At 57.6% G+C, this 25,651-nt stretch overlaps 1 protein-coding gene across 1 annotated transcript in view; it reads left to right on the forward strand.

The window, feature by feature from the left end:
* ABTB2 (ankyrin repeat and BTB domain containing 2) overlaps nt 1-23,886 on the forward strand; it is a 173,927-nt gene extending 150,041 nt beyond the window's left edge. Inside the window, exons 4-17 of the mRNA XM_057747787.1 lie at nt 3,912-4,064; nt 5,374-5,539; nt 8,715-8,804; nt 9,370-9,471; nt 11,449-11,545; nt 11,808-11,943; nt 13,737-13,966; nt 15,401-15,579; nt 16,035-16,140; nt 16,359-16,461; nt 17,003-17,093; nt 21,361-21,429; nt 22,114-22,227; nt 23,537-23,886. Of these exons, the coding sequence (XP_057603770.1) occupies nt 3,912-4,064; nt 5,374-5,539; nt 8,715-8,804; nt 9,370-9,471; nt 11,449-11,545; nt 11,808-11,943; nt 13,737-13,966; nt 15,401-15,579; nt 16,035-16,140; nt 16,359-16,461; nt 17,003-17,093; nt 21,361-21,429; nt 22,114-22,227; nt 23,537-23,734 (1,834 nt within the window). The 3' untranslated portion in view covers nt 23,735-23,886. The remainder of the gene's footprint in view (nt 1-3,911; nt 4,065-5,373; nt 5,540-8,714; nt 8,805-9,369; nt 9,472-11,448; nt 11,546-11,807; nt 11,944-13,736; nt 13,967-15,400; nt 15,580-16,034; nt 16,141-16,358; nt 16,462-17,002; nt 17,094-21,360; nt 21,430-22,113; nt 22,228-23,536) is intronic.
* The last annotated feature ends 1,765 nt before the right edge of the window (nt 23,887-25,651 follow it).

Below are 25,651 nucleotides of genomic sequence, written 5' to 3' on the forward strand. Positions count from 1 at the left end.
TAATGATCTGCCCAAGGTTATAGAGCCAGTTCAGTTGCTTCCAGAAAGTAGGGCTTTCTCCCAATGAGGATTCAGTGTGGGATCCTGAGGTCCTTAGGTTGCGAGCGTGCATGTAAACCACATACCATTCTAGAATTGGCTGCAGTGGGGCGGAATCGCATCCCCACGCCCAAGAACAGCCTTGCCTCAGGAATCTACTATATTCGCCTAAGGCCCTGGTTCTCAAACGGTGGTCTGGGGACCCCTGGGGTCCCAGAGACTTCTCAGGGGTCCCAGAGACTTCTCAGTCCACAGGGTCAAAATAATTTTCATAATAATAAGGTGTCATTTGCCTTTTCACTCATTTTCTCACAAGTTTCCAGGGAGTTTTCCAGAAGCTGTGTGGCTTGAGAGCATATTGTCACTCCGATGGCTGACGGGATGTGAGCTTGTGTAATTCAGATGCTTGAGTTTCTGATACAGTAATTAGTGGTAGAACAACACACGTAAACAAAAGCTCTTTGGGGGCCTCAATAATGTGTAAGAGGACAAAGGGGATCCCGAGACCAAAGCACTTGAGAACCGCTATTCCGAGGTGCCAGACCCAGCAAAGGGGATAGTCAGTGGCTTGCGGCCAAGCTCAGCCTAGGCAAAAGGCAAGAAGAGGAAAACAGCCTTTTTTCTCTGGGAGGGAACCAAGCAGAGAGACCCTGGGGAGGATGCACAGTCAGTCATTCCCAGCTTTGCTCCTCTGGAGCTTTTTCACCCTGCAGTTAGGACACAGCCATGGCCGGTAGAGGTGGGAGTTTTTATAGGGATTTTCCAGAGTGTCCAGTAATGCAGGTCAGCTTCTCAGCATGCCCAGTGAGCTAGATGAAATTACCAGAAAGGAAATAGTAGCCTGGAACCCACAGGCCAAGGGAAGGATGTTACCGAGAAGGTGCATGCATTGCTTGTCATTTTACCTTCCTATGGGCCACGGGTCAGGGAGGTGGGTAGGCCAAGGAAAGAGGCCTGAAGGGGTCATTTGTGGGGCAACAGTGCCCTTGTTTGTGGACAGATGGGCACCAGCCACCACCCCAGAGGCAGAGTGACAGTCTTAGTCCTGGAGGACTTTTGTATGTTGAGAATATTAATCCATGTGTAACTCAGGAAACAGAAACCACTCTAGGTGTTTTAAGCAGGAAGGGATTTCATGCAGGAAATTCAGTGCCAAAAGAATCATTGAAAGGACTCAGGAGCAGATTCAAAGCTGAACCTCCAGGAGTGACTCCATGGACAATACTAAACTTGCCATCAGGGGAGCTACTCCCTCTGCGATAACCCCGGAAACTGCAATTCAGGATTGAGGATGGAGACAAGAAGTTTTTACTGTTGCCTGCGGTAGCAGTACTACTGCCTATGAAGCACTCAAAAGGTTGGGAAATGGACACTGGAATGCTCTGTAGGGGAAAAAGAAATACCCTATGTTTTCTGACTTGGCTTGCTAGCAAAAACAGGCAAAGGGGACACAAAGGTGGCCTCCACCTCACGTCCATTTACCAGCTCTCACGCAGCTACATCTTAATGGTAAAGCCTAATTCGCAAAGGAGTCTGGGAAATGTAGTTTTCAATTTTCCACGTCTCCAGCTAAGATGGTAAAATGGAGACCGAATGAACCAATCTCCAGTGTCTGCCCACCAGTTAGCAATACTGTGTCTTTTCACGTGCCCCACGTTATAAGAGGCACAAGGCAGGAGAATGAATCATGACACCATCTGATTAGACTTCATGGTTTCCTGAGTTGCCTCTTGGATTTCCCGCAGTGCAGCTGGGAGATGCTGCTTAGAGCGTTTGTGGTCGCACTTGGCTCTTTGTCTTGGCTGATGGCCACAATAGGGAAGAATGGCTGGCAAATCCACATACTATCTTTTTGTTTACCCTTCACTGTCCAGTGCTGGTGATTTAGATAAAGCCTTCCCCTTGGAGCAGAAGAATTGATATGTAGAATTATGTCTCCGAGCTTGCCTTGTAGCGTTGTAGGGTAATAATTGTAAAATTTCAAAATATTTGGAGGGAATTCATATGGGCATTCACAATCAAGGAAGACCTTGTAATTGTCACAAGTGAATTGTTGTTCCTTCCTGGATCCTGCACGTTCCCCCTATAGAGTCCTAGCTTCCCATTCTAACGAGTCCACGTTGTGCCTTTGAAGAGTATATGCCATTCTTTTTGGGGCAGAAACAGGACTTGATCTAGGACTGAAAACTTGGATGCATTATAGCATGTTCCTGATACTTAGCCATCCTTGCAGTCATTTGGTTTAATGAGGATCTGTTGTGTCTACGCCCTGTGCTGGGTACATTTGAGAGAACCAGAGATAATGAAGGCATCGTTCTTGTTCTGAAGAGGAGTAGTCTAGTCAGGAAGATGAGACACATTCATTCTGGAATAGAATTCTAAATGATCTTGGAGAAGGAAGAGATTATTTTCTTTGGAGAAGGGATGTGGGAAGACTTCTAGAAAGAAGTGGCATTGGAACTAAGCCTTGAAGGATACATAGGATCTGGTAGGGCCAAGGCCACAAGGCTTTCCCAGCCTGTGGCCACCTTGCCACCATAGCAATTGGTACACTCAGTGTACCTAAGTATATTTTTGGAAAGGACAGAACCAGGGCATCAAAATAACTTCCAAATGAAACACTTTCAAGAATGCCATCTGATTATCCTGTTTAATCAATCAATCAATCAATCAATTAAAGCAAACTCCACCCCTCCCCCCCAAGAAGAGAAGTTTTGAAGATGACCTAAGTTTTTGGAGACCTGAGTTAAGTCATGTAAGGGCAGCTTTAGGTGATTCCCTGTGGTTGATTTACTCAGGAATTGAGGAGAGAGGATGGAGCGCTTCTTCCTGGACAGAGTACCTCTCTGAGGGTCAAAGGGAAAGATGGTGACAGCAGAGGCCTACAAGGAGCCCAGGGTATCCAGAGGAAGTGGGGTGTGGAAGGGCGTGGGGGTGTGGCAAGCATGAAGCCAAGACTGGCTGTCAGGCCCCCTCCGCGACATGGGGTCTGCTGGGCTGTGCAGTGGTCTTCTGAGGTCTTCACTATGGGAGACCTGCCAGAACGGTGAGAGGACAGGAGTCAAGCCTGGCGGGGGAGGGGGAGGGAGGGCCTGGGGAGGGGGGCCGGCCCCGAGTGGCAGGGCCCCGGTATTGCTCACCACCAGGGGGCGCTAGCCACCCTGCTGTGAATGGCGCCCCCTGGTGGCACCCAGAACTCCGGGGCTCAGAGGCCTGGCTGAACGGCCCCGCCCTGCCTCCCCCTGCTGCCCCGCACCGGGGCCCCGCGGGTTCTGGGGGTGACGTAGGTCGCGGGGCCATTCCTCCCTGGAGGACCCGGGGCACCCTGCCTGCCGCAGGAAGTGACGCAGGCGAGGAGGGCGGGGCTGTCGTCCACACACAGGGAGTGTGGCGTGTGGCGTCTCTTTTGGGGAAGTCGGGGTGTCGTCTGTGGCGAGGAGGGGGTAGCTGCTGGCGGCACAGCTGGGTTTGGGGCCCGGGGGGTTCGACTCTCCGCTGCACCCCAGCGCCCAGGAGGCAGGCAGCCCTTCCCCACTGCGGGGGGGGGAGACCCCCGCGGAATTCTTTGCCGGGGGTGGGCGCCCCCGGTTCCGCGCTCCGACAGGCCCCGTCTGCGGCCCCCTGAGGCCCTCGGGCTCGGCTCACGGCCCGCGGCAGGAATTGCTCCCGAGTCCGGACGGAGCTCCTGCGGCGTGGGACGAGTGGGGACCCCCCGAGGAGACAGGTCAGGCCCCCGCCACCCCCGCGGCCTGAGGGCTCCGGGGGGCCCAGCCTGTGTGGCTGTCCTGAGCGTGGGTGCTGAAGGGGGTCCCCCGCTGAGCTCCAGGGAGCCCCCCGCGCAGGCCTGAGCCCCTCCCTCTGCTGCCCCGCAGGCCCTTCATGCTGCTGCCGCCGCTGATGGAGTGGATGCGCGTGGCCATCACCTACGCGGAGCACCGCCGCAGCCTCACCGTGGACAGCGGCGACATCCGCCAGGCGGCCCGGCTGCTGCTGCCCGGCCTGGACTGCGAGCCCCGGCAGCTCAAGTACGGAACCGGGGAGGTGGGTGGGGGGTGGATGGGTCCATGCCGGGCCCTGGGTCGACCCTCTGCTCCCTCCTCGCGGGTGCGGGGAGGGCAGCAAAGGCAGGGCTGCATCCTGGTGGCTCAGGCTGCTCTAAGGTGCTCTCTGCATGAGCCCGCCTGTTAGAACTGACCTGTTCTGGACCTTGGCGGCTCTCGGCCGCGTCCTCTGCAGCCGTGGGTCTGGCACACGGAGCAGACTCCCGTTTGGATTTGGGTGGGAGAGCTCTCACAGTCTGCCTCCTGAGGCTATGTGGGGTATGCAGTGGAAGGCGGCCCTCCTTCCTGTGGCTACCACCATTTGCTCTTTTTTCCCTTCTTTTTTTGGGGGGCCACGCCATGCAGCATGTGGGATCTTAGTTCCCAGCCAGGGATCAAACCTGTGCCCCCTGCATTGGGAGCGTGGGGTCTTAGCCACTGGACCGGCAGGGAAGTCCCACCACCATTTTCGGCCCCGAGCCTGGGCTCTTAGGCTCTTAGTTCCTTCCCAGTGTGCCTCTCTTGTATTGGACTGGCCGGACTGGCCTCCTGAAGCTCTTCCAGAGAAGCCTTCTTCTAACCATCCTTGGCCTGGAAAAGCCTTGCTTTTTCCTTTTCTTTTTCTTTTTTTTTGCCCTTTCTACCTCCATGGCAAATGCCAGGACCTTGTTCTGTGGCATGTACTTTTTACTCTCTGGCCCAATCAAGGCTCCAGGCTGAAGCTATCTATTGGAAGCCTGTGGTGTGCCCTCTGCAGACGCGGGTTTTATCTGTGACTCTCGTTGGTAGGATGGCTTGGCTGCAATGGGAATCTGGGCCACTCTCTGCCGTCTCTTTGGTCTTCAGGGCCTCACCAGGAAGCACTGAGGGGAGAAGATGGAGAGCCAAGAACTGGAACTTGGCCTCAATGACCGTTCTAGAGAAAGAGTGCACCCTTCCCTGTGCAAAAAATATACAACCGAGCACTGTGGCTCAAGCCCCGGCTAGAGCTGCATCCTCCTTGGAACAGTCCCCTGAGAGATCATGTTAGATGGGACTTTGTTTCTGACAAGTGACAGCTCCCAAGAGCTCAGAGCACTTCTTTAGCGTGTTTTTAGACCGGCCCAAGTGTGTGTTCTTCCTGTCACTGAGCGTGACAAGGCCAGTCACTGCTGATTAGATAGTAATTGCCGGTCCTTCCCCCAACCCCATCCTTAGTCCACACATCAGCCTGGCACAGCTATGTCACCTCTCGTAGGGAGGCTGTGTCCTAGCAGATAGAGCCATGCTCACACACACTGGTTCTTCTGTGCAGACCTGAATGCTGTTTCAGTTCCTTCCGGAGGCTGGACGCGCGAGCAGCTACTGAAAAATTCAGCCAGGACTTGGGTTTCCGCATGCTCAACTGCGGGAGGACAGACCTCATCAGCCAGGCCATCGAGGCACTGGGCCCCGATGGGGTGAACACCATGGATGACCAGGTGCGTTCTGAGCGCTCCGCCAGCCAGGCTCGGAACCAGAGTCCGCAGGGATTCGTGACTGCCAGAGCTGGTGGCAGTCCCTTCTGTCCCAGACCAGAGACCCACCCACTCAGCTGGATGCTGCTAAGAGATGGGCTGCCTCCTGAATCGTGCCCTGCCGTCAACTCAGAGATTTCCCTAACACCCCTTGGAAATCCTTTGTAACAGGGATTCTGCTTCTCCTCGCTGGAAGGCTGGAGACTGTCCCAGATGGTGCAGGGCTGGGAAAAAGTCCAGAGGACTCAGCTTGATAGCGAGCTATGGATAACAACCACTGAGACTTATATTAGAGCATCCTGTGTGCCTGCCGCGAGCCAGGCCTGTAGAAATCCTTGCCTTCACGAGCTAACATTCTAGAGGAGACAGATACTAAGAAACACAAACATAAAAATACAGTGTATGTTAGTGAACAGTGCTAAGGTGTTAAATGAAGCCAGAAAAGGGGACAGGAAGTGTTGGAGGCGATTAACAATTTCAGGTAGAATTTAACTTGAGCTGTTTGGCTTGCTTTTTTGTTTGTTTGTTTTTGCTATGAAGAGCTAACATTTATATAGCACTCACTGTGTTCCAGACATTGTTCTAAGCACTTTGCACAGATTAACTCTTTTAATCTTGACCACAGCCCCATGATGTAGGTATCATCCCCATTTTATAGATAAGGAAACTGAGGTACTGAGGTCACACAACTAGTAAGGAGCAGAGCTGGAGTTAGAAGAGTCCAAGCGGTCCAACCCCAGGCTCTTCACCGCTGTGGAAGATGCAGATTGTTTATTTGATGCAGTTTTGTGAGCTCCTGCAGTATATAGGTAATGGGTTTCCTATATGGGTTTGGAAACCTGCCCAGAAGCATGGGGGAAGTTAAATGACAGCTGAGGGGTCACATAGCGCTCTCAGATGAGATGACGGCACAGTAGAGGGTGTGATGAGGCACCTGGCAAACTCAAGCCAGCGTGGACTTTTGACAGGTCAGGCAGGAGCAGCCAGGGAAAGCTTCTTCCTGGGGGGTCTGAGCCAGGCTGGAGGGAGGGGTGATTGGATGCAGTGGAGAGGAGCAGGGAAGACATTCCAGGGAAGGGAGATGCTGGGAGCAGGAGCATGGGGGCAGGACAGTCAGGCAGGTGCTGGGACAGGGATGCTGCGGCAGAGCTCAGGGAGGCGTCGGGCTGGGTGTCGGATCTCCCCGAGGTGCCTCTGTCAGTGCAGACCCCAGGGCTTTCATCCTGGGGGAGTTGTCATCTTCCTCCAGCAGCGCGGTGGGGAAGCCCATGGACCCCAGCCTCAGACGGACCCGTCATAGCTGTGGCAGCTTGGACAAGCTACTCTGCCCCTGTGAACCTGTCTCCTCGCCTCTAACATGCGGGATAAGAGTACCCGCCCCACAGGGTTATCGTGAGGCTTTCATATCAGGCACGTAGTAAATGCTCAATAAACGCGCATCCGGTGTTTTGCCGTCCATATGATGATTCTCCCTGAAATCTGTTAATCAACCTCTTTAGATTTAGGCTCTTTAGGTACCTGCAGTGGGGAGAGGCCAACACACAAAAAAGTAGTTTCTCCTCACAAGGCTTGTAACCTGGTTTACACTCTGAATCATGTATGGATGTGTGGAGAGAAAAGAAGTCAGGCACGTGCCGAGGGGAGTAAAACAGATTCTCACTCAGTGCCAGTGGGCTTTCTCTAAATGCTCAGTCCCATTTGCTCCCTCAGCCTCAGTGTTCATAGAATGATCTGTGGACAAACAGGCCTCTCACTCGTGATTAATCTCAGGCCATTTCTTTATCTCTGGGCGCTAGGCAAGGATTTATGAGGTAAGGAGATCTTGTCTACACACAAATAACCTAATAAATAACATCGCGGGGCTCCAGACAAACGCTTGCCAGCAGCCAGCTGTGGAATAACACTTTCCACTGCTGCCTTTGCTATTACTGGCCACAGAGGAGATTCCCAGCTAGGGAGGCAGCTCCGTTAACTGCCCACCTAAACTCACAGAGGGATTGGGCCTCAGCTTTTGAAAGAGCTCAGAACTGCTCACAGCACAAGATGGTTTTTTTGCCTTTTTATTTATTTATTTATTTATTTATTTATTTATTTATTTATTTATTTATTTATTGGCTGTGTTGAATCTTCATTGCAGTACATGGGCTTCTCATTGCAGTGGCTTCTCTTGTGGAACACGGGCTCTAGGTGCATGTGGGCTCAGTAGCTGTGGCACAAGGGCTTCAGTAGTTGTGGCTTGCAGGCTTTAGAGTGCAGGCTCAGTAGTTGTGGTACACAGGCTTAGTTGCTCCAAGGCCTGTGGGATCTTCCTGAACCAGGGATCGAACCTGTGTCCCCTGCATTGGCAGGCGGATTCTTAACCATTGCACCTCCAGGGAAGTCCACAGCACAAGATGTTAAAGTCAAATACCTCTCCACCCTCCGTGAGATGCCTCAGGGGAGAGCTGCACAGCTCAGGCAGCCCTGGGTTCTGAGTTCATCCTCTTACTCCTTGTGTGACTGTTGGGCAGGTTAATCCCCTTCTCTGCTCCCCATCTGTGAAGTGGGGATAATAACAGAACTCCTTAGTAGGGATGGTATGGTCATTAAATGAGATGATGCGGGTAACTGATTTCACGGGGTGATTTCCTAGCCGGGGGGCCTGGGTGGGTTTGGATGTGGCCATGTAACTTAGTAGCAGTAATAGAGTTGTTGTGTTACTTTAATTAGTTAGCTCACCCTTAGTTGGTGGTACTAAGCACTTTATACATAGTAATTCATACTCTTTACAAAAACACAATGAGGTAGATACTGTTGTTATTCCCATTTTAAAGATAAAGAAACTGAGGCACAGAGGAGTACAAGTAACTTGTACAGCGTTTACAGCAGAGGTAGCCTTTGTACCCAAGTCTGGCTGTAGGCCCTTTGCCCTTTCGGCGACATTTCATGGAAATATCCCCTACTCATCCTTCAGGCGTCGTATGTTCAGTGGGCCTAGGAGGGGAAGGCTGTCTTATCCAGCACAAGACACAGAATTGTTCAGGGTGAGCAGCTGGTCAAGCAGGAGACCTGGATCTGGTTTCTGGGGCAGACAGCTACGGAATACGTGTCTTCGTGTTCTGTTTCCAGACAGTTGAGCATCTGCCTTTGGTTCACATAGGGTATGACGCCGCTGATGTATGCCTGTGCTGCTGGGGATGAAGCCATGGTCCAGATGTTGATTGATGCTGGAGCAAACTTGGACATCCAGGTGAGAAAGCCCCAAAGGGCTGCACCAGGCCTCTGACCCAGCAACAGAACACCCCAGGGTCCTCACCGTCCGTGCTGGCTGCGTTGTTTTGGACAACTGAGTAGATGTGTCTCAGACTGGAAATGTCAGATGCACAGACATCACAGTTAGCAAAGAGTTTTTGCTCAAGGTTTGGACTTTCTGTCAGAGAGGGAGTGAGCTCAGATGGGAGTTAAGCAGAGAGAGTGGCCATGATTCTGTTACTGTAGCACCTTTCCCCTCTTATCGGCCTAATCCCCAGCCATCCCTACCACCCCCAGGTACTTCTTGCTCTACCTCCCTCTGAGGCACGAAAGGTTCCCTCTCTGCCGTCTCTCTGCCCAGGGCAGACGTCGCTAATTGAACATCCTTTTGAGCCGTGTCCACAGGTTACTCCAGGCAAACATTGCCAGTTGAATGTTGAAAGCACTTGAATTGACTCCCAGTCTCCATCCCTGCAGGGCTCCCCTTAGCTCAGGCACCTGTGTCACCTGCCCAGGAATGTCACTCACCTAGGAAACGCTGATCACTTACGCTATTTTTCCAGGTTCCAAGCAACTCTCCCAGGCACCCCTCCATCCACCCTGACAGCCGGCACTGGACCTCGCTGACATTTGCTGTGCTGCACGGACACATCTCTGTGGTCCAGGTGAGCTCCTGCCAGGGGTGCCACGTGCCACCAGCTTGCTGAGTGGGCTGAGCCCCAAGCACAGCCCCAGCCTCACCTGTGTGAGCGGCAGCCTGGAATCAGAGACACCAGAGGCGCTGGTGAAGGCTGGCTCACTTGGTCAGCAGGGCAATGACCCACCTGGTTTGCCTCAAGGAGCAGGCTTTAGTGTGAGGATTTCAGGAGGCAAGACGCAGGCCCAAGCAGTGCCAGGCCTGCCGGGCATCTCTGCATCTGGGGGGAGTCTCAGGGCGTGCTGGAATCCGGAATCTGTGCAGGTGTGCTCCTTTTCTCTCCTCTAATAACCTCTCCATCCCTTAGCTGCTTTCGCTCCCTCATGACCTATGCCGGCTCCGTATCATGCTGTCCTTCCGGTTCTGCCCCTCGCCGTTAGCAGGCGTCGTCTCTCAGCTGCCCAGTTCCTGAGAGAGGACTCAGATTGGCACAGCTGGCCTGTCAAGCCCAGCCAGCCTGTGCCCACCGTGGCCCTGGTCGCTGTGGCTGGCGTGAGGGTGGGGTTCAGGCCTAGAGGTGGAAGCTGTGGACGGGGCACGGCGACACCACCCCTCAGCTCCCAGACTCCTCTCCTTAGGCCACAGGCCTCCAGCGTTCCAGACTGCTTCCTGGGAGTCTGTATTGCACCCTTGCCGTCTGCGAGGTTGCGGCAGGAGTCACGTCCGGCTTAGTCGTCACGGTCCACGCAGCCCTGGCCTGTAGGAGGGACGCGGTAAATGGTGGTCAGCGGGCCGGCTGCCACGTCCTGCCTGCTTTTCGGTGACTGTCGTGCCAAGGCCCTGAGCAGAGCTCCACCCTAGCCCAGACTGGCCTGCTGGGCTGTGCCCTGGACTGGCTTGGACTGGTGCCGAGTTTCACCCCGACGGGCAGGCCTCTTCCTCCGCTGCCTCGGCACACTGACCCAGGCAGCGGGGCTGGGCTGCTTTCTGACTGACGGGAACCTCGCGCCGCAGGCCCCCCACTGTGGGAGGTTGAGAGGTCAGCCTGGACCCCTTGCACCTGGTCTCCACGTAGAGGGCGGGCAAGGTCGCCCTAGCCAGCAGAGCGCAGGCTCTGAGGTTTTGATCTGTGGAAACCTGAGAGGGTTGGAAGGCAGCTCCCCTCCAGAGCAGCCGGTCAGGAAGGGCGAGATGGAACTGAGGTCACCTGTCAGTGGGGCAGACGCCACCCCTGCCCCAAGGCGAAGCCAGCCGGCTCAGCTGGAACTGCTTGGTATCTGTTAGCCCTGCCCTGTCTGTACCCAGCAAGGCCTGCCCTTGCTAGAATGGGGAGAGGCCACCTGGTGTCCCAGAGAGTGAGGTTCTGCCCCAGCCCCGCACTTCCTAGCCTTTGGTAACTCGCTGAACCTCTCTGATAACCCTAAAAGCCACTAGTTATTGAGCCCCTATGGAGAGTTGAGCACCGTTTCACTTCATCTCCAACAATGTTGCAGGGCAGGCCTCTTTCCCATTTTCCAGATGAGGAAGACTGAGGCTCGGGGAGTTGAGGTACCTGCCCCAGATCACCCACTGGTCGGTGGCCAGCACTGGCACTCAGCCCGACTTTAACACCTCTGCCGTTCCCACGACCTCTGCTGCCTCTAGGGCCCCAGTTTCCCCAGGTTGATCGGGGGCGGGGGTGGTACCTTCTGTTCTTTCATCTGCTTGAGTTCTTAGGACGATCACTGCTGCCGGTTTGTAGGGAACTGTTTGAAAGGGAGAAATAGCTCAGAGGTCCCTATAGCTTAGGAGCTTGGTCCCAGGCCACAAAAGTGGAGGTGAAGGTTCTAGACACTAGAGCCCTGAAGGCAACCAGGAGTTCTAAAATTCTGGCTGCCCGATGCCTGGGTGAGCCGGTTCTTGGTCACATGCCTGGAGGAAACGACAGGTTCCTCCCCAAAACCTCCCCCGCACACAGCACAGACACTCCCCGCCACGCTGATGTGCCCTCCCTGTGCCCTGGCAGCTGCTGCTGGACGCCGGTGCCCACGTGGAGGGCTCAGCAGTGAATGGCGGCGAGGACAGCTACGCGGAGACGCCCCTGCAGCTGGCCTCTGCGGCCGGTAGGTACACCACTGCCCCGCCCGGCCAGGGTCCCCAACTGCCCCACGGTTCCGCCTGCCCCTCCCCTTGGTGGCACCCAGCCTGGCTGAGCCGCGCATGCAGACCCCTGTGGCGAGCCTTGAAACCCCTCCTTCCGGGTCGCAGGGGCTCCCCTTCACCCCATCGTCCGTGTTTCTGTCACGCTCAGTGCCCAGGCAGGCCCAGCAGAGGGGCACAGAGATGTGGGTGATGGAAGCATCCCCGGTCTGCCTTCTCTTTCAGGGAACTACGAGCTGGTCAGCTTGCTGCTGGGCCGGGGCGCCGACCCCCTCCTCAGCATGCTCGAAGCCAACGGCATGGCCTCCTCCCTCCACGAGGACATGAACTGCTTCAGCCACTCGGCCGCCCATGGCCACAGGTACCCACCTGGGGTTTGAGTGCTGTGGGGCGTGGAGCAGCCTCTCAGGAGCAGGAGAGCTAGGCCTGGAGATCCTTCCAGAGACGGGGGCTGGGGTGGCTGCAGGCATGCCGGCCAGAAAGGAGATACAGGTCTTTAGACAGCGTGGCGGCCCCCGGGGTTGGAGGCCCAGAGACGCTGGGTCGCTTAGAGGTCCCACTGCCAGCGCCTAGCAGACCTGGGACTGGAGCAGGCCCTCCCGTTTCCCTGTAAGACTCTCCACCCTGCAGCCACCCAGGACCCCAGCCCTTCCTGCGCCCGGGGTGCTTCTCCAGTGCCCGCGGCGGCCTGGGGCGCGAGGGGCTTCCACACAGCGTGCGGCTCCGCCACGAAGACGCTCCTGGTGGATCTGCAGGAAATTGCAGCCTGCTCCAGGAGATGGTGGACCTTGCTTTGTGGGGGCCAGGCCTGCCCAGAGCTGGGACAGGGCAGGGGTGAGACCGCAGCCGTTAGGCAGCTCTAGGGGCAGAGGGAGACAGGGAAGAGGTGAGTAGAAGGCAGAGGGGGCAGGTGGGACACCTACTTCCCGTTCTCAAGCCCGCACTGTGCCCTTGCTGTGGTCCCCTCCCTGGTGTGCTTCTCCCCGCCTTCTGTGCCCTGCCCCCCACTCACACACCTCCACCAGCCTCGGCCTTGCAGGGCACAGCCTCCAGGCTCTCTGCCCCACCCAGCGCCCGTGTTTCCCCACCGCCACCCCTTCGCCCCACGTGGAGTTTGCCCGTCTGCTCATCTGCTTCCCACTGTCTCTGGAACACCAGCTCCTTGGGGCGGGCGCGGTGGCCATTCCCCTTCAGGTGCCAGCGCGTGCCAGGCTGGGTGATCTGTAAACGCACTGAGCTCACACAGCTATAGCAGGATGACCCAGGTCCCTCGAGGGGCTCCCTGCTGGGCAGAGCCCAGCCTCCATCGTGAAGTGGGGACGGGGGTAGAGGAGGGGAGGGCAGGGCTGCTGGGAAGAGGCTCAGCCCCAGGGGACCTGTGGGCCTGCCTGTGCTGCAGCCTCCCCAGGGCCCCAGGCCACAGCGTGTGACGGATCAAGCCTGGAGCTTGGGGCCCTGGGGCTGAGTCTGCATCCTGCTCTGGGTGACCTTGAGCAGGATGAGTTCATCGCCTGCCGATAGCGAGCTCCGTGGGCTCTCAGGGTAAATGCAGCAGCACGTGGGGATACGCTTCACCGAGCATCCAGTGCTCTACACATCCGTGTATATTAGTGAATTTGGTATAAAATGCATCTTCATTCTTATTCATGGAAGGAAAGGAGGAAATGAGTGTAAGCATGTCTTGTGTTCGCCGACTTTCCCATGTGTAGGGTTGGCTGCTGTTAGGGCTGCAGTGTGTCAGGCTCTGTATTTGCTGTCAGCACAGTGGCCTCGCATTAACCGGGCAGGCATGATGCTGATGCCCTGTGCTGCAGATGGCAGAACCGTCAGGGCTCAGAGAGGTAGAACAACCTGTCTGAGATCACACAGGATGGCAGAACCTGCTTGGTCCCAAAGCCCGTGACTTCTCAGCAGTACCCGGATGGCAGAAGGGCGAGGTCTCCTGCACCTTCCCCTTACTCACCCAGGTGGCCGGGATGGGGGTCGCTGGGAGCCCTGGCCCAGCCCACCTGGGAGGGGAACACCATGAGCCTTTGTGCCCACACATGCCCTGTAGCTGCCTGTCTGGACCACGGGGCACTGGAAGGCAACTCGGCGGGCACCGTCCACGGTGGGAGCCTCGGGCATCACCGTCCTTCGTCCCTTTACCCGCAGGAACGTCCTGAGGAAGCTCCTGACGCAGCCGCAGCAGGCCAAAGCGGACGTGCTGTCCCTGGAGGAGATCCTGGCTGAGGGCGTGGAGGAAAGCGACGCATCGAGCCAGGGCAGCGGCAGCGAGGGGCCCGTGCGGCTGAGCCGGACGCGCGCCAGGGCCCTCCAGGAGGCCATGTACTACAGCGCGGAGCACGGCTACGTGGACATCACCATGGAGCTGCGGGCGCTGGGTGAGGCCCCGGGCATGTGTGTGCGTGCACACGTGGGCTCGCCGGGCCAGCAGAGGGCCAGGCCCACAGGGACAGACAGGCCAGGAGGCAGCTGAGCACAGGGCAGGGCTCGGTCCCCCAGGCCTAGTGACCGACAGCCAGGACAGGGGGTGCCCTGAGCCTCCGACAGTGGGCACGTGTCTCAAGAGCCCCACCCCAGCCCTGTGCCCTCAGGCCCCCGACCTCCCTGCTCAAGGCCCGGGATGTGTGGCCCTGGGAGCATCTGTAACATTAGCGGGTCTACATTTCTGGCCAAATAGATGCTCTCCAGTCCATCAGCCAACCTCCTCCGCTCCTTGGATCTGCAAGCCTGCGGACTCCTCCTTTATTCCTGGGAGGCTGGTCGGACAGAGAGACCTGGGTGAAATCACAGCCCTGTGATTCACTGGTGCTGACAGTCCTCCTCTACCTCTGCTGTGGTGTCATCGCCTGCAGCTCAGGGCCTGGTGCCAGTTCCCCGTGAGCGCTCAGTGCGTGCCAGCAGCATCGTCACTCTCCCCGGGGGCCATGACTCACGAAAGCCCTGTGCTGAGCCAAGGCAGCAGGAGGCCACATGGCCCTGCTGCGGCAAGCCAGCCTCAATGTTCTTCTCTGTGAAATGGGGATATCACTCCTGCACACAGTCAGTAAACCAGAGATGCTAACGCTACCCATGTCATCATGTCCCCAGAGAAAATGCCATCAATCCTTTTCTAATCCACAGTGAGGTGAGGCGTAAGAAGCAATCTATCAGAAACATCAGTAGTTTTTGTCATGACCTTTACAAAGTACTTTTAAGTTACTCTGTGGCCCCACTGACTGACACACTGCAGGGAGCTGGTAAACAGGAATTACGTGGCACTGGATGTGCGCAAACAGACCCGTGAGCCGGGCCCAGGGAACAGCCCTCTGTGATAGGACAGCCTTCATTTCAGGCCTCTAGGCAGGCACGGAGCCCCTGTGTCCCCAGGCGCCCTGCGTATCCTCTGGGCATCCGAGTCTCCCGGGCTACTCCTCATGATTATAATGGGTCCTCCGCAGTACGTAACTCCAGGGCCCAACAAGCAGTGCTAGGAGGACACCTGCAGGTCCCCAGGCTGAGCTGTGGATTTGCAGAGCCTGGGCTCCCTGCACTTGGCCTGGAGCCATTCCTCCTCCTCATCTACAGGAACCTGGCGTCCCCTCTGATCAATCAGGGAGGCCCGTCAGGGTGAACAAGGGCTCTCCTCACGGGCCACACCGAGTGGGTCACTCGGCATGTGGGGTGGGGTGTGGGGCGCCCCCCGCTCTGCAGACGTCGGGTGCGTCGCGAGAGAGCTCGCCAGGAAGGGGGTCGTTGTGACGTGGGCTCGGTGGTCCCCGCGGGGAGCGCTCTGCCCGGGGGATGACTGCCGCCCTTGCCCTGCCCGGGCCCAGGTGTCCCCTGGAAGCTGCACGTCTGGATCGAGTCCCTGAGGACGTCCTTCTCGCAGTCTCGGTACTCGGTGGTGCAGAGCCTGCTGCGGGACTTCGCCTCCATCAAGGAGGAGGAGTACAACGAGGAGCTGGTGACCGAGGGCCTGCAGCTCATGTTCGACATCCTCAAGACCAGCAAGGTGAGCGTCGCCCGGCGGCGCCCCGCCCCCAGCGCGGAGAACCCCAGGTCCCAGAGCCGGTGGCCCCAGCCAGTCACGGGATGGCCATGCAGACGGACGCACAGGCCGACAGACATGGGGACGCCCCCTCACACGGACGGACAGACGCAGGCACCCTCACGCACGCAGGTGGACGGCCACCCCGCACCCAGACTCACACTGCCTGGCTACGGAGGCCACGGCCTTCTCTGGGCCGGAGGCTGGCCAAAGAAGCGGTCTGGGGAATCAGGGTCGAAGGAACAGGCCTCGCTCGCCACGCCAGGTCCGGGAGGAGCAGAAGGCACTGGCCGCTCTGATCCTGGCCTGGACTTTTGCAGTTGGCCTGACGTACCTGGAGCTGTGACCGGACAGCCACGGGATGGGGGCAGGCGTGGGGGGCCGAGCTAACAGCCCTTCCCCGCCTCTCCCCCCCACAGAACGACTCCGTCATCCAGCAGCTGGCGGCCATCTTCACGCACTGCTACGGCAGCAGCCCCATCCCCAGCATCCCCGAGCTCCGCAAGACCTTGCCGGCCAGGCTAGGTAAGGCCTCCCCGCCGGCCACCCGCACTTGCCTGCTCTCCCTCCCCTCTCCTTTGCTCTCCCTCTAGTTTTCGTGCTTCTTCCCCTTTCCACACGCTGTGGCCTGGCCTCTGTGTCTCTGCTCTCCACATTTCCCACCCCATCTGCCCCCAACACACGCTTAAGAAGCCCCCGGAGGTGGGCTCCTCAGTCACCCCCTTCTCCTTCCCTTCCGGCAGATCCTCACTTTTTGAACAACAAGGAGATGTCAGATGTGACCTTCCTCGTGGAAGGAAAGCTGTTTTATGCACATAAAGTCCTGCTGGTGACGGCTTCTAACAGGTAGGCAACCCGGGTAATGACGTCTCAGCCCCCAGGAGGCGGGGCAGCTTCATTTAGATACGAGGTGATGGACAGGCTGGAGAAGAGCCCTGGCGGGGGGCGTACCCCGCAGCCTCTGCCCCCCACAGGGCAGTCACAGAGTAGCGGAGAGCCCACCCGCCCCATAGCAGGCACGGGGCAAATTGACAGACGGGCAGTCTTGATGGGACCCAGACTTCTCCAAGAGGAGCTCTGAGGCTGTGTTCTTTCTGGCCAACTCACTGCTTTTGATTATTAGAAAACAAATGTTCTGGCATGAAAGTCAGTGTTGCAGCCACGGGTGTCACAGTCACTCATCTGGGGGCAGCAGGGGCAGAACGGGGCTCGGCCCAGGACGCTGTAAGCTTTCACTTGCCGAGAATTATTTTTGAGAGCGTGGTAGTAATTTTTAAAATGCTCCTGTCTGCGGTGACCAGTCAGGTGATGGATGGTGCCATCGCCACACCGTGATGGAGTCAAAGTCATGTTCAAGCCCCGCCTTGTCTCAACCCCTTTGCTCCAGGTTCAAGACACTGATGACCAACAAATCAGAACAAGATGGTGACAGCAGCAAAACCATTGAGATCGGCGACATGAAGTACCACATTTTTCAGGTGTGTGGACCTCAGTGCTGCATGCTTCTCGAGATGTGCCCCCTCCCCCCAGGAGCCCCACCCCGGCTTGTCTGTCTGGGCGGGAGCAGCCGTGAGGCAGTTGTAATCTTCCCCTCCATCCCCAATGCCATCAGCGTTTTGCTGAATCAGTGGTCAGGTTGCAGCATTTCGGTTTTTCCCAGGCAAAGGCAGCCATTCCACTGTGAGTTTGTAGCTTCAGAGCCTGTCTCATGGGCCCTGAACTCTAACCACTGGACGAGGGGTCTGGGCAGACTAGCGGACGTGTGAGGACAGGCACACACCGCACGTGCAGCGAGTGAGCCCCCAGAGCGCGGACACTGCCTGAGTGCTTGTTGGGAACGCGGAACCTCAGGCCCCACCCCAGACCCCCTACAGTTTAACAAGGCCCCGGGCGGGTGGAGGGTGATGTGCTCGTGCGCTGGTGGTGTAGGCTGCATCGCTCCTGCCAAGCGTCAGACCCCAGCCGTGCCGGCCAAGCAGAAAAAGCCATGATGAGCCCATCCGGGCTGTGGAAGATCAAGGTCAGGGCTTTCAGCCTCTTAGCTTCGGAGAACATCAGAGGTGGTGTCATGGAAACTCCACAGGCTGGCTGCCAGGGATGGCGGGTGAGGTCTGGAGGAGCAGACTGGCTGGGGTCTAAGCTGAGCCCAGCGGGGAGCTCCTTTCTAGAAAGTGGTCTCCAGGCTGCAGGCGTGACCCTTAGGGGCTGGGACTGAGGCCAAGAGGCAGCTGGCGTGTGGGTCCAGGGCGTGGCCTTGCACAGGGCAGGCTTGTGACCTAATGGGAGAGATCACAGCCTCACAGAAGTGTGAGGAGCCACCATCTAAACGGGTTTAGTCCCTCCCTCGTGTTCCCTGTAGTCACGTATTTAGCATTTAGTCACTTACAGGTACTGTGGGGACAGCAGTGAACAGGAGAGGGACCCTGCCCTCCACGAGACAGGGATGTGAATTAGTGTGATGGGTGTGGTGGGGGAGGCACTGGGAGTGCAGGAAGGGGCATCTAACCCAAAGCTGCAGAGGAGGAAGTTTCCTGCAGGACGAGGACAGCCAGCCAGGTATCAGGAGCTCCAGGTAGAGGAAGCAGTGCAGCCAAGGCCCGAAAGCCAGAGACCGTGACCTGTTCAGGAAATGCCATCTGGCCTAGTCATGGCAGCGATTCAGAAGAACATCCAGAAATGAGGCTGGAGCTGCCCCCGGGAGCCATAGCATGAAGGGCTTGAGCTTTAACCCAAGGACACGTGGAAGCTCCTAGGAGGTCACCACCATCACTGACACTTAGCCAGGCATGGTTCCAGCTTTGCCTCTGTTCATCAGTTAAGCCTCACAGCACAGTCCTAGGTGTTGTAGGTATGTTATTATCCCTTCTTGGCAGATGAGTCACAGGCACAGAGACGTTCAGTAAGTTGTCCAAGGTCACACAGCTGGGACGTGATAAAGCCAGGATTCAGTCTTAGGGTGTGTGGGATGGTCCCGTTTGCATTACCTGGCTCACTCGGGAATGTGAGGAAGGGACTGGGGGAGGCATGACTGCAGCCAGGGCACCAGGTAGGAGGCTGTTGAGAATCCAGCTGAGGGATGATGGGCGACCAGGTAGTGGCCGTGGGGCAGAGGGAAGTGGATGAGGGGAGAGTGGATGCAACTTGACGACTGAGAACAGCGTGGGAGGGAGACCCAGGGTCTGGCATAGGGTGTCTCCCCTCCCCCCTTTTCCCATCCCCTGAGCCAGACCCACTGGGGAGGGGAGCAGCTCTAGAAACGTGCTTGGCTAAGAAGCCCAAAGTCCAGGTGAGTTGGAGCATGAGGTGGGGTCACGACCTGACACAGGAGGCGGGTCTGAAAAGGGCAGCGGGGATTGGGCAGGAGTGGCGGGCGAGGGCACACGTGTGACATGGGTGACCAGGGCCATCCAGGCTGCACGCGCTCAGCAGGGGAGGACGCCCGGGCCAGGACAGGCTGGGCAGCCCCTGATGACTTCTCGGGGTGGTCACGAGGGTATACGGGGACCACAGGTCTGTCATCGGGGCACACGTGGGCCCGGGCATGTCAGCCCCTGGCCTTGCCCCCTGAGTTCTCTGGGGACAGAGCTCTGTCATCACGGGAGCCATCAGTCCAGGGCCGGGGCTCCCTAATGCCTAAAAGTTTCAGAGCGGCCCCCAAATACCTCATCGGCTCTCACAGCACAAAGAGAAATGGAGGTCGTTATTTGTTTTCTAGAACAGGAAACAGAGCCCAAGGAGATCTAAGCAGTGCTATCGTCCAATAGAAATATAACACAGGCCACAGAGAGCTTAAAATTGCCAGTAGCCACAGGAAAAAAAAAAAGAAACAGGTGAAATTAATTCTAATAATATTATTTAACTTAATATAGCCAAAATAGTATCATTTCAACATATAAAAAATTAATGAAATGTTTTACATTCTTTTTTTCACACTAAGTGTTCAAAATCCAGTTTTGATACAACACATTCATTCAGACCAGCCACGTTTCAAACGCTCAAAAGCCAGTGGCCAGTGGCTATTGCATTAGACAGCACAGCTCTAGACACCTGCCCAGGTCACTGCCGAGTAAACCCCGGGCCTTGGGGGATAGCCCTGCCATTCTGATGTGGCTCTTGACCGCAGTCCTGTCCCTGCAGTATCTGTGGCCTCCCTGTGGTCACGTTCCTGGTGGCCCGCTCTTGGCAGGAGGAAGCCCGACAGCTCCTGCAGCTGGTCCTGCCTGCGGCCTCGCTGGGTGCAGCCCTTTGGGCGGCCAGTCCGGCCCCGCAGGCTGCCTGCTTTGGGAGGCCGGTGACCCACGTCCCACCTGGGGGCCGTGGGAAGCGAATCCACTGCTGCCTGCCAACAGCCCAGCTCCCTCAGCAAGGCTCCAAGAGGGCACTTCTGGTCCAACTTCGGTGGACTCATATGCCTTCGAGGGACCTCAGGGAGATCCACGTGCCACACGTGGCCAAAACCAGCTCCCAGATGCAGCAGGAGGCTGCCTTCCAGGGCGGGAAGGGGAGCTGCAGGCTCCCAGCCTGTCTCGCAGTCTGTCTCGCAGTCTGTCTCCCTGGCCCCTTCTCACCCAGGGGCGGCCCTGAGGCCATCCCTTAGCAAAGGATCCCTGCAGATCGGACCCAGCCCTAGGCGAGGGCGAGGGGCCTTTGCCCTGATCACCCAGGACCGTCCTGCTGGTGCTGTGCCCGGCGCCCACTCAGCACCCAGCGTGGGGATGGCAGAGGAAGCCAGGCATGGGCCCACCCAAGGCACACACAGCCTAGAGCGGGGGGGACACACGGACACACACGTGTAACTGTGAGAGCTCCACGTGAGCTCCAGCCGGGGCTGCGGAAGGCCTTCGGGAGCCCGCGCTCCTCTGAGGGGAGAGCCTGATGTCTCCTGGACAGGCCTCAGGCCTGGGTGAGGCTGGCGAGCCCTCTACCCTCCCTGCCACCACTGTTGGGCTCCTTCCCCTAGACCCTCCGGTGCCTCTTCCAGCCTGGGGGCCAGTCCTAACAGAGGCCGACTTTGCCGGCTGGAGCCGTGTTTACTCACTTGCCAGCTCCGTGCTGGGGCCGTTTCTTCAGCCAAGCAGGGAGAATCATTTTTCTTTTTCCAGCTCGGAACCTCCCCCGTCTCCAGGGCGATGGCAGAGCTGGTAATTCCAGCCTCAGCAGGACTAACGTAGCCCCCTCCCCCGGGCCACCTCACGTGGTGTCCCAGGGCCCTCTGCTCCCAGGAACCCTGAGGGGCCTGGGCTGGTCAGCGAGGTGACCTCTGGACCAGATCCCTGTCCCAGCCCTGCACTCTCCTTCCAGGAGGGAGTCTGAGGGCGGCCAGTTAGGCGGTCACCCCCTCAGAGCCCCACCTCCTCCCCCGGCCCCATGTTTAGAATTTGGGTAAAAGGAGAAACAAGCAGCATGGTGCCTGGTGCCCTGAAAGAGTCCTGGGGAGAGGGTTAACTCCGTCAGTCCCCCTCCCTGGCCTCAGTTTCCCCCGCTGTGAGTAGTACCGGCCCTCCCGGGCTCACAGGGCTGTTGTGAAGATTGAAGTGAAACCACTCTGTGGAAGGAAGCTTGCCACGTGCACTTCAGGGAAAACCAGAAACGTCTGACGCGCGTCGGGGGGTGTGCAGACGTCAGCACACAGAGGCCGGGGCACCGCATGGCCAGGAGTGGTTAGGGGGGCACCCGGGCTGCTGGGTGAGGACCTCGGCGCTGCGGGTCCATGTGGTGCTCACACAGGGCCTCTTCTCCCTGCAGATGGTGATGCAGTATCTGTACCACGGGGGAACGGAATCCCTGGACATCCCCACCGGCGACATCCTGGAGGTGAGCACCTGGCCAGTCTGCCTGGCCCCGGGGAGAGGAGCAGGCAGCCCACAAGCCCGGCCCCCAGTCCCACCATGCCTGTGTCCCCTGCCTGCAACATCTGCCGGGTCTCAACCCCGCGCTCAGAAACACAGCGTTTGGAGAGATGAGGAGGAAAAGCAGGTGACCTCCACAAGGCCCTTCTGGTTCCCTGCGGGTCCTTGCTCTTCTTGTGACGGGAGGGCCATTCCGAGAGAGCGTGGGAAATTTGGCATCCACGGAGCGCGGCCTCCCGGGCCGCACCGCGAGGTTAGGGAGGGCTGCCCCTGAGGACCGAAGGCCCAGGAGGATCAGCAGGCAGCGGGGCCTCCCCCTCAGCAGCTCACTGCTCAGATGATGGACCGGCTGCTGGCCAGGCGCCTGGCTGGAAGGTCACGTAGATGAGCGGGTAGCTTATAGCTGAAGGTCTCCTGACAGAAATCCCAACCGCGTCTCACCCATCTCGTGCCTCCCGAGGTGTCCCAGCCAAGACCTAGATGGCCTAGAGTGGAAAGAAATCGAGGCCATCAGACTTGACGGGCAGTGGGGAGGGCCCCGGAGGTCGGGAGGAGGCAGGGCACGCCGCACGAAGCGGCTCTCTGTTCTGTGATGCCTGGGCCGCGGACCTGGCCGTGCATTCCCATGGCCTCCTCTGCCTCCTGCTAGCTGCTGTCAGCCGCCAGTTTGTTCCAGCTGGACGCCCTGCAGCGGCACTGTGAGATCCTGTGCTCCCGGACCCTGAGCGTTGAGAGCGCCGTGAACACCTACAAGTATGCCAAGGTGAGGACCCCCGATGCCCGCCAGCTGCCCCCCGCCATGCACTCTGCTCTGCTGTGCCCTGGCTAGAAGATGCAGGTGGCCAGGCCGCTCTGAAGGGCAGTGTAACTCCCTCTGGAGCCTGGGGTCACTGCCACCCAGGGGGGCCGCAGAGCAGCTTGGGAGCTGAGCTTTGAGCTGGGCGGACCCCGGTTCCCATCCCAGCTGTGCCGCACCAGGCTGCGAGACCCGGGGCAAGGAGCTGAGCTTCTCCGAGTCAGATCCGTTCCCCAGGCACTACTTGATTTTCTCCCCAGCATGGCCCTCCTTAGTCTTCCTCCTCTTAGCAAATGCCATGGTCATCTCCCACATTTAGAAACATGCCCGAAACACATCAGCAGTCCCTCTCCTTCCCTCCATCCCCACTGTCCCCTGTCAGAAGATTGTGTTGGCCTGGCCTCCACACTTCCTGGCTTTCACCCTGCAATCCACAAGACTCTTTGAAAAGTGTAAAGACCCTGTCACTCCCCTGATGAAACCCTCCGAAGGTTTTCCACTGCTTGCAAACTAAATAAAACCTAGAGGCCCCCAGAACCCTGCCCACATCTCCCTTCCCGATGCCTCCCTCTCCCTTCACCCAGCCACATGACCACCTCTCTTTCTCAACTCATTCCCACCCCAGGACTCCTGGGATCACTGTCCCCTCCTCCGACAGAGCTCCTCCCAAGCCCTGCTGATTTCCCCAGGCCTGCCCCGTCACAGGGCTCTCTGCCCCTTCACCTCCCAGCACTGGCCACCATCTGCAGTTACCTGGCCTGGTTAGTTCCCTGGCTTCCCTATCTCCCTGAACTGGAACGTCAGCTCTAAGAGAGTGAGCCTCAGGGCCTGCACCCCGCGTCTGGCCCAGGGCAGGCCCTCCATATTTCTTGAACTAAAATAGTTACTGAATATGTACCACGTGAACACTTGTGTGCTGGGCCTTGTGCTGGACATGCCACAGTGGACAGTCCCTGCCCTCAGGGAGGGAGCTTCCAATCCAGTGGGGATGACTGCCATTCAGCAGGTCGTCACCAGCGGGACCCGGGCCAAGAACAAGACTTCAGGGATGTTCCTGGTGGCACAGCTGGGATTTGAACCCTGATCAGTCTAACCCCAAGGAGATGCTTAAGGAGGGAATTCAGATAAGGGGGCAGAGAAAGGGCATGCCTCCCCCAGCCTGAGGCTTGAAGCTGGGCCTTCGCCCATGGGTGCTATTTGGGGGTGAGGGTGGGGGGCAGTTTCAGGCGGGGCTGTGCTGAGGCTGTGGGTCTCACTCCCTCTCCCTGCCCCACAGATCCACAATGCCCCGGAACTGGCCCTGTTCTGCGAGGGCTTCTTCCTCAAGCACATGAAGGCCCTGCTCGAGCAGGACTCCTTCCGGCAGCTCATCTACGGCCGCAGCAGCAAAGTGCAGGGCCTGGACGCGCTGCGGGACCTGCAGAGCGCCCTGGCCGAGCGCGTGCACTCTCTCTACGTCACCTCCCGGGTGTGAGGCGGGGGGCGCGCTGGCTCTGGGCCGAGCGGGTGGGGAAGGCGGGGGACAAGTGCTTCCCAGGGTGTCTGGGCCAGCTCACAGCCAGGGCCTGTGGACACACTGGGGCCCTGCTGGGCGGAGGCTGGTTACAGGCTTTTTGGAGCCAGACTTGGGCAGGCCCATTTGCCCAACCAGTGATGGGCCCAGGGCAGGTGTGGCCAAAACATGGTCTGCCCCCGAGCCCTCCCCCCGCACCTGCAGCTTGCACCTTGAGGGCCGCCACGCGCTCAGCCGTGTGCCCCTCCTGGAGGTCAGCGCTGGTCCTAATTCAGCTCTGCGCGTGCCCTCCCCCGGGGCCTCAGGCAGCTCAGACTGTCCTAACTGGAGCCCTTGGCGGGTGTGGGCATCCTTATGAATGTATAGAATGTATGTTCTGTTTGGGCCCCAGGCCATTTCAGTCAAATTTGGTATTTTCCCTCAATGTCCTGTCAGAAAGGCTGCCCAAATCCTGAATTTATTTGAGGCCGTGCCTTTGAAAGACTTGATGTGGGCCTCCAGGGGGTCTGGGGATCGTGCACAGAGGGTCCCTTTGAGTCCACGTGCTCGGTGTCTGGGCTCACAGAGGCCCTCCTTTAGGCAGAGGGACCGCCAGCCTGCTCAGTGAGTGGTAGAAGGCAGTTAGTTCCCCCCAGCGCCTTCAAAGCTTTCGGTCTGAGCCAAGGGTGGCATGCGGTACAGTGGAAGAGCCTGGTGGCCTCAGCTTTTGTTGCTGCTGCTGTTTTCAGGGGCCAATGTAAAGGGGTCGATTCTGAAATCCCAAGCCTAGAATTAGGCTGCCTCTGTGGGCTCTGGAGGCAGAGTCCTAAATGTCCCCCCGGTCCAATCTCTCCAGTGAAAAAGTCCTTTAATTTGGATTGGAGAGCAGGGCCCACACTTCCCATGGGGAACTGCGGGTCTTAAAGGAAGATTTAAAGGAAGGGAAGGACTGGGAGAAGAGGCCCTTCTACTTCTTCCCTGCTACCTGCCCCTGACATTCTGGAGGCTTTCCAGGCTCTCCCGGGGTGGAAACACATCATTGGGCCTGGACCCTTGTCGTATTTATGGACCAGACCTTGGGGGCGCATTCCGGACAGCTTGTGCCGGATGTCGCCTTCAGCTGTCTAGCCGTACCTTAGAAACTATTTATTCACCAGAAGCCCTGGGCACTTTAGGAGGTGTCACTTTGGTCACCTTGAAAAACCCCAGGGGCTTGCAATCCTGGAAAATATTTTCAACTAGCTGCTTGGGCTGGATGTACAAAGGAATAGGTGTTATTTTATTGCTGTAATATTGTATGATACTGTAACTATACATTAATGTTGTCACTTATTGTAAATGTACTATGGTTTTATTAACAATAAACACTTGTTAACAATGACCTTGGCCTCATGGCTCCTGAGAGAGGGTTACCCAAAGTTCAGAGCTGGGGAGGAGCCCATTTAGGACCAGGAAGAGAACCCAGGGCTGATTCCCTGGTTACTTGGGGCATCCGTGTCTCAGAAGGAAAGAACCCCCTGCTGGAAGCTGTGCTGTGGCCACCTGCCAACCCCTGCCCCACCCAACCCTGGATCCAACCCTTGCTGGGCCTTAGTTTTCCTCTTCTGTCAAATGGGGTAGGTGTGTTCCCAATCATTAAGCACTTATGTGCCACTGAGCTGGATTGGAAAGACAGGAGCCCAATGCCAGGAATAAGGCAGCTGTGAGATTTTTCACAGAACTAAAACAAATAATCCTAAAATTTACATGGAACCACAAAAGACCCAGAATTGCCAAAGCAATCCTCAGGGAAAAGAAAGCAGGAGGCATAACCCTCCAGATTTCAGACAATACTACAAAGCCACAGTAATCAAAACAGCATGGTATTGGCACAAAACCAGACATATGGATCAATGGGAC

This window comes from Hippopotamus amphibius, chromosome 9, assembly GCF_030028045.1.
Source record: "Hippopotamus amphibius kiboko isolate mHipAmp2 chromosome 9, mHipAmp2.hap2, whole genome shotgun sequence".
In the NCBI taxonomy this organism is placed as follows: Eukaryota; Metazoa; Chordata; class Mammalia; order Artiodactyla; family Hippopotamidae; genus Hippopotamus; species Hippopotamus amphibius.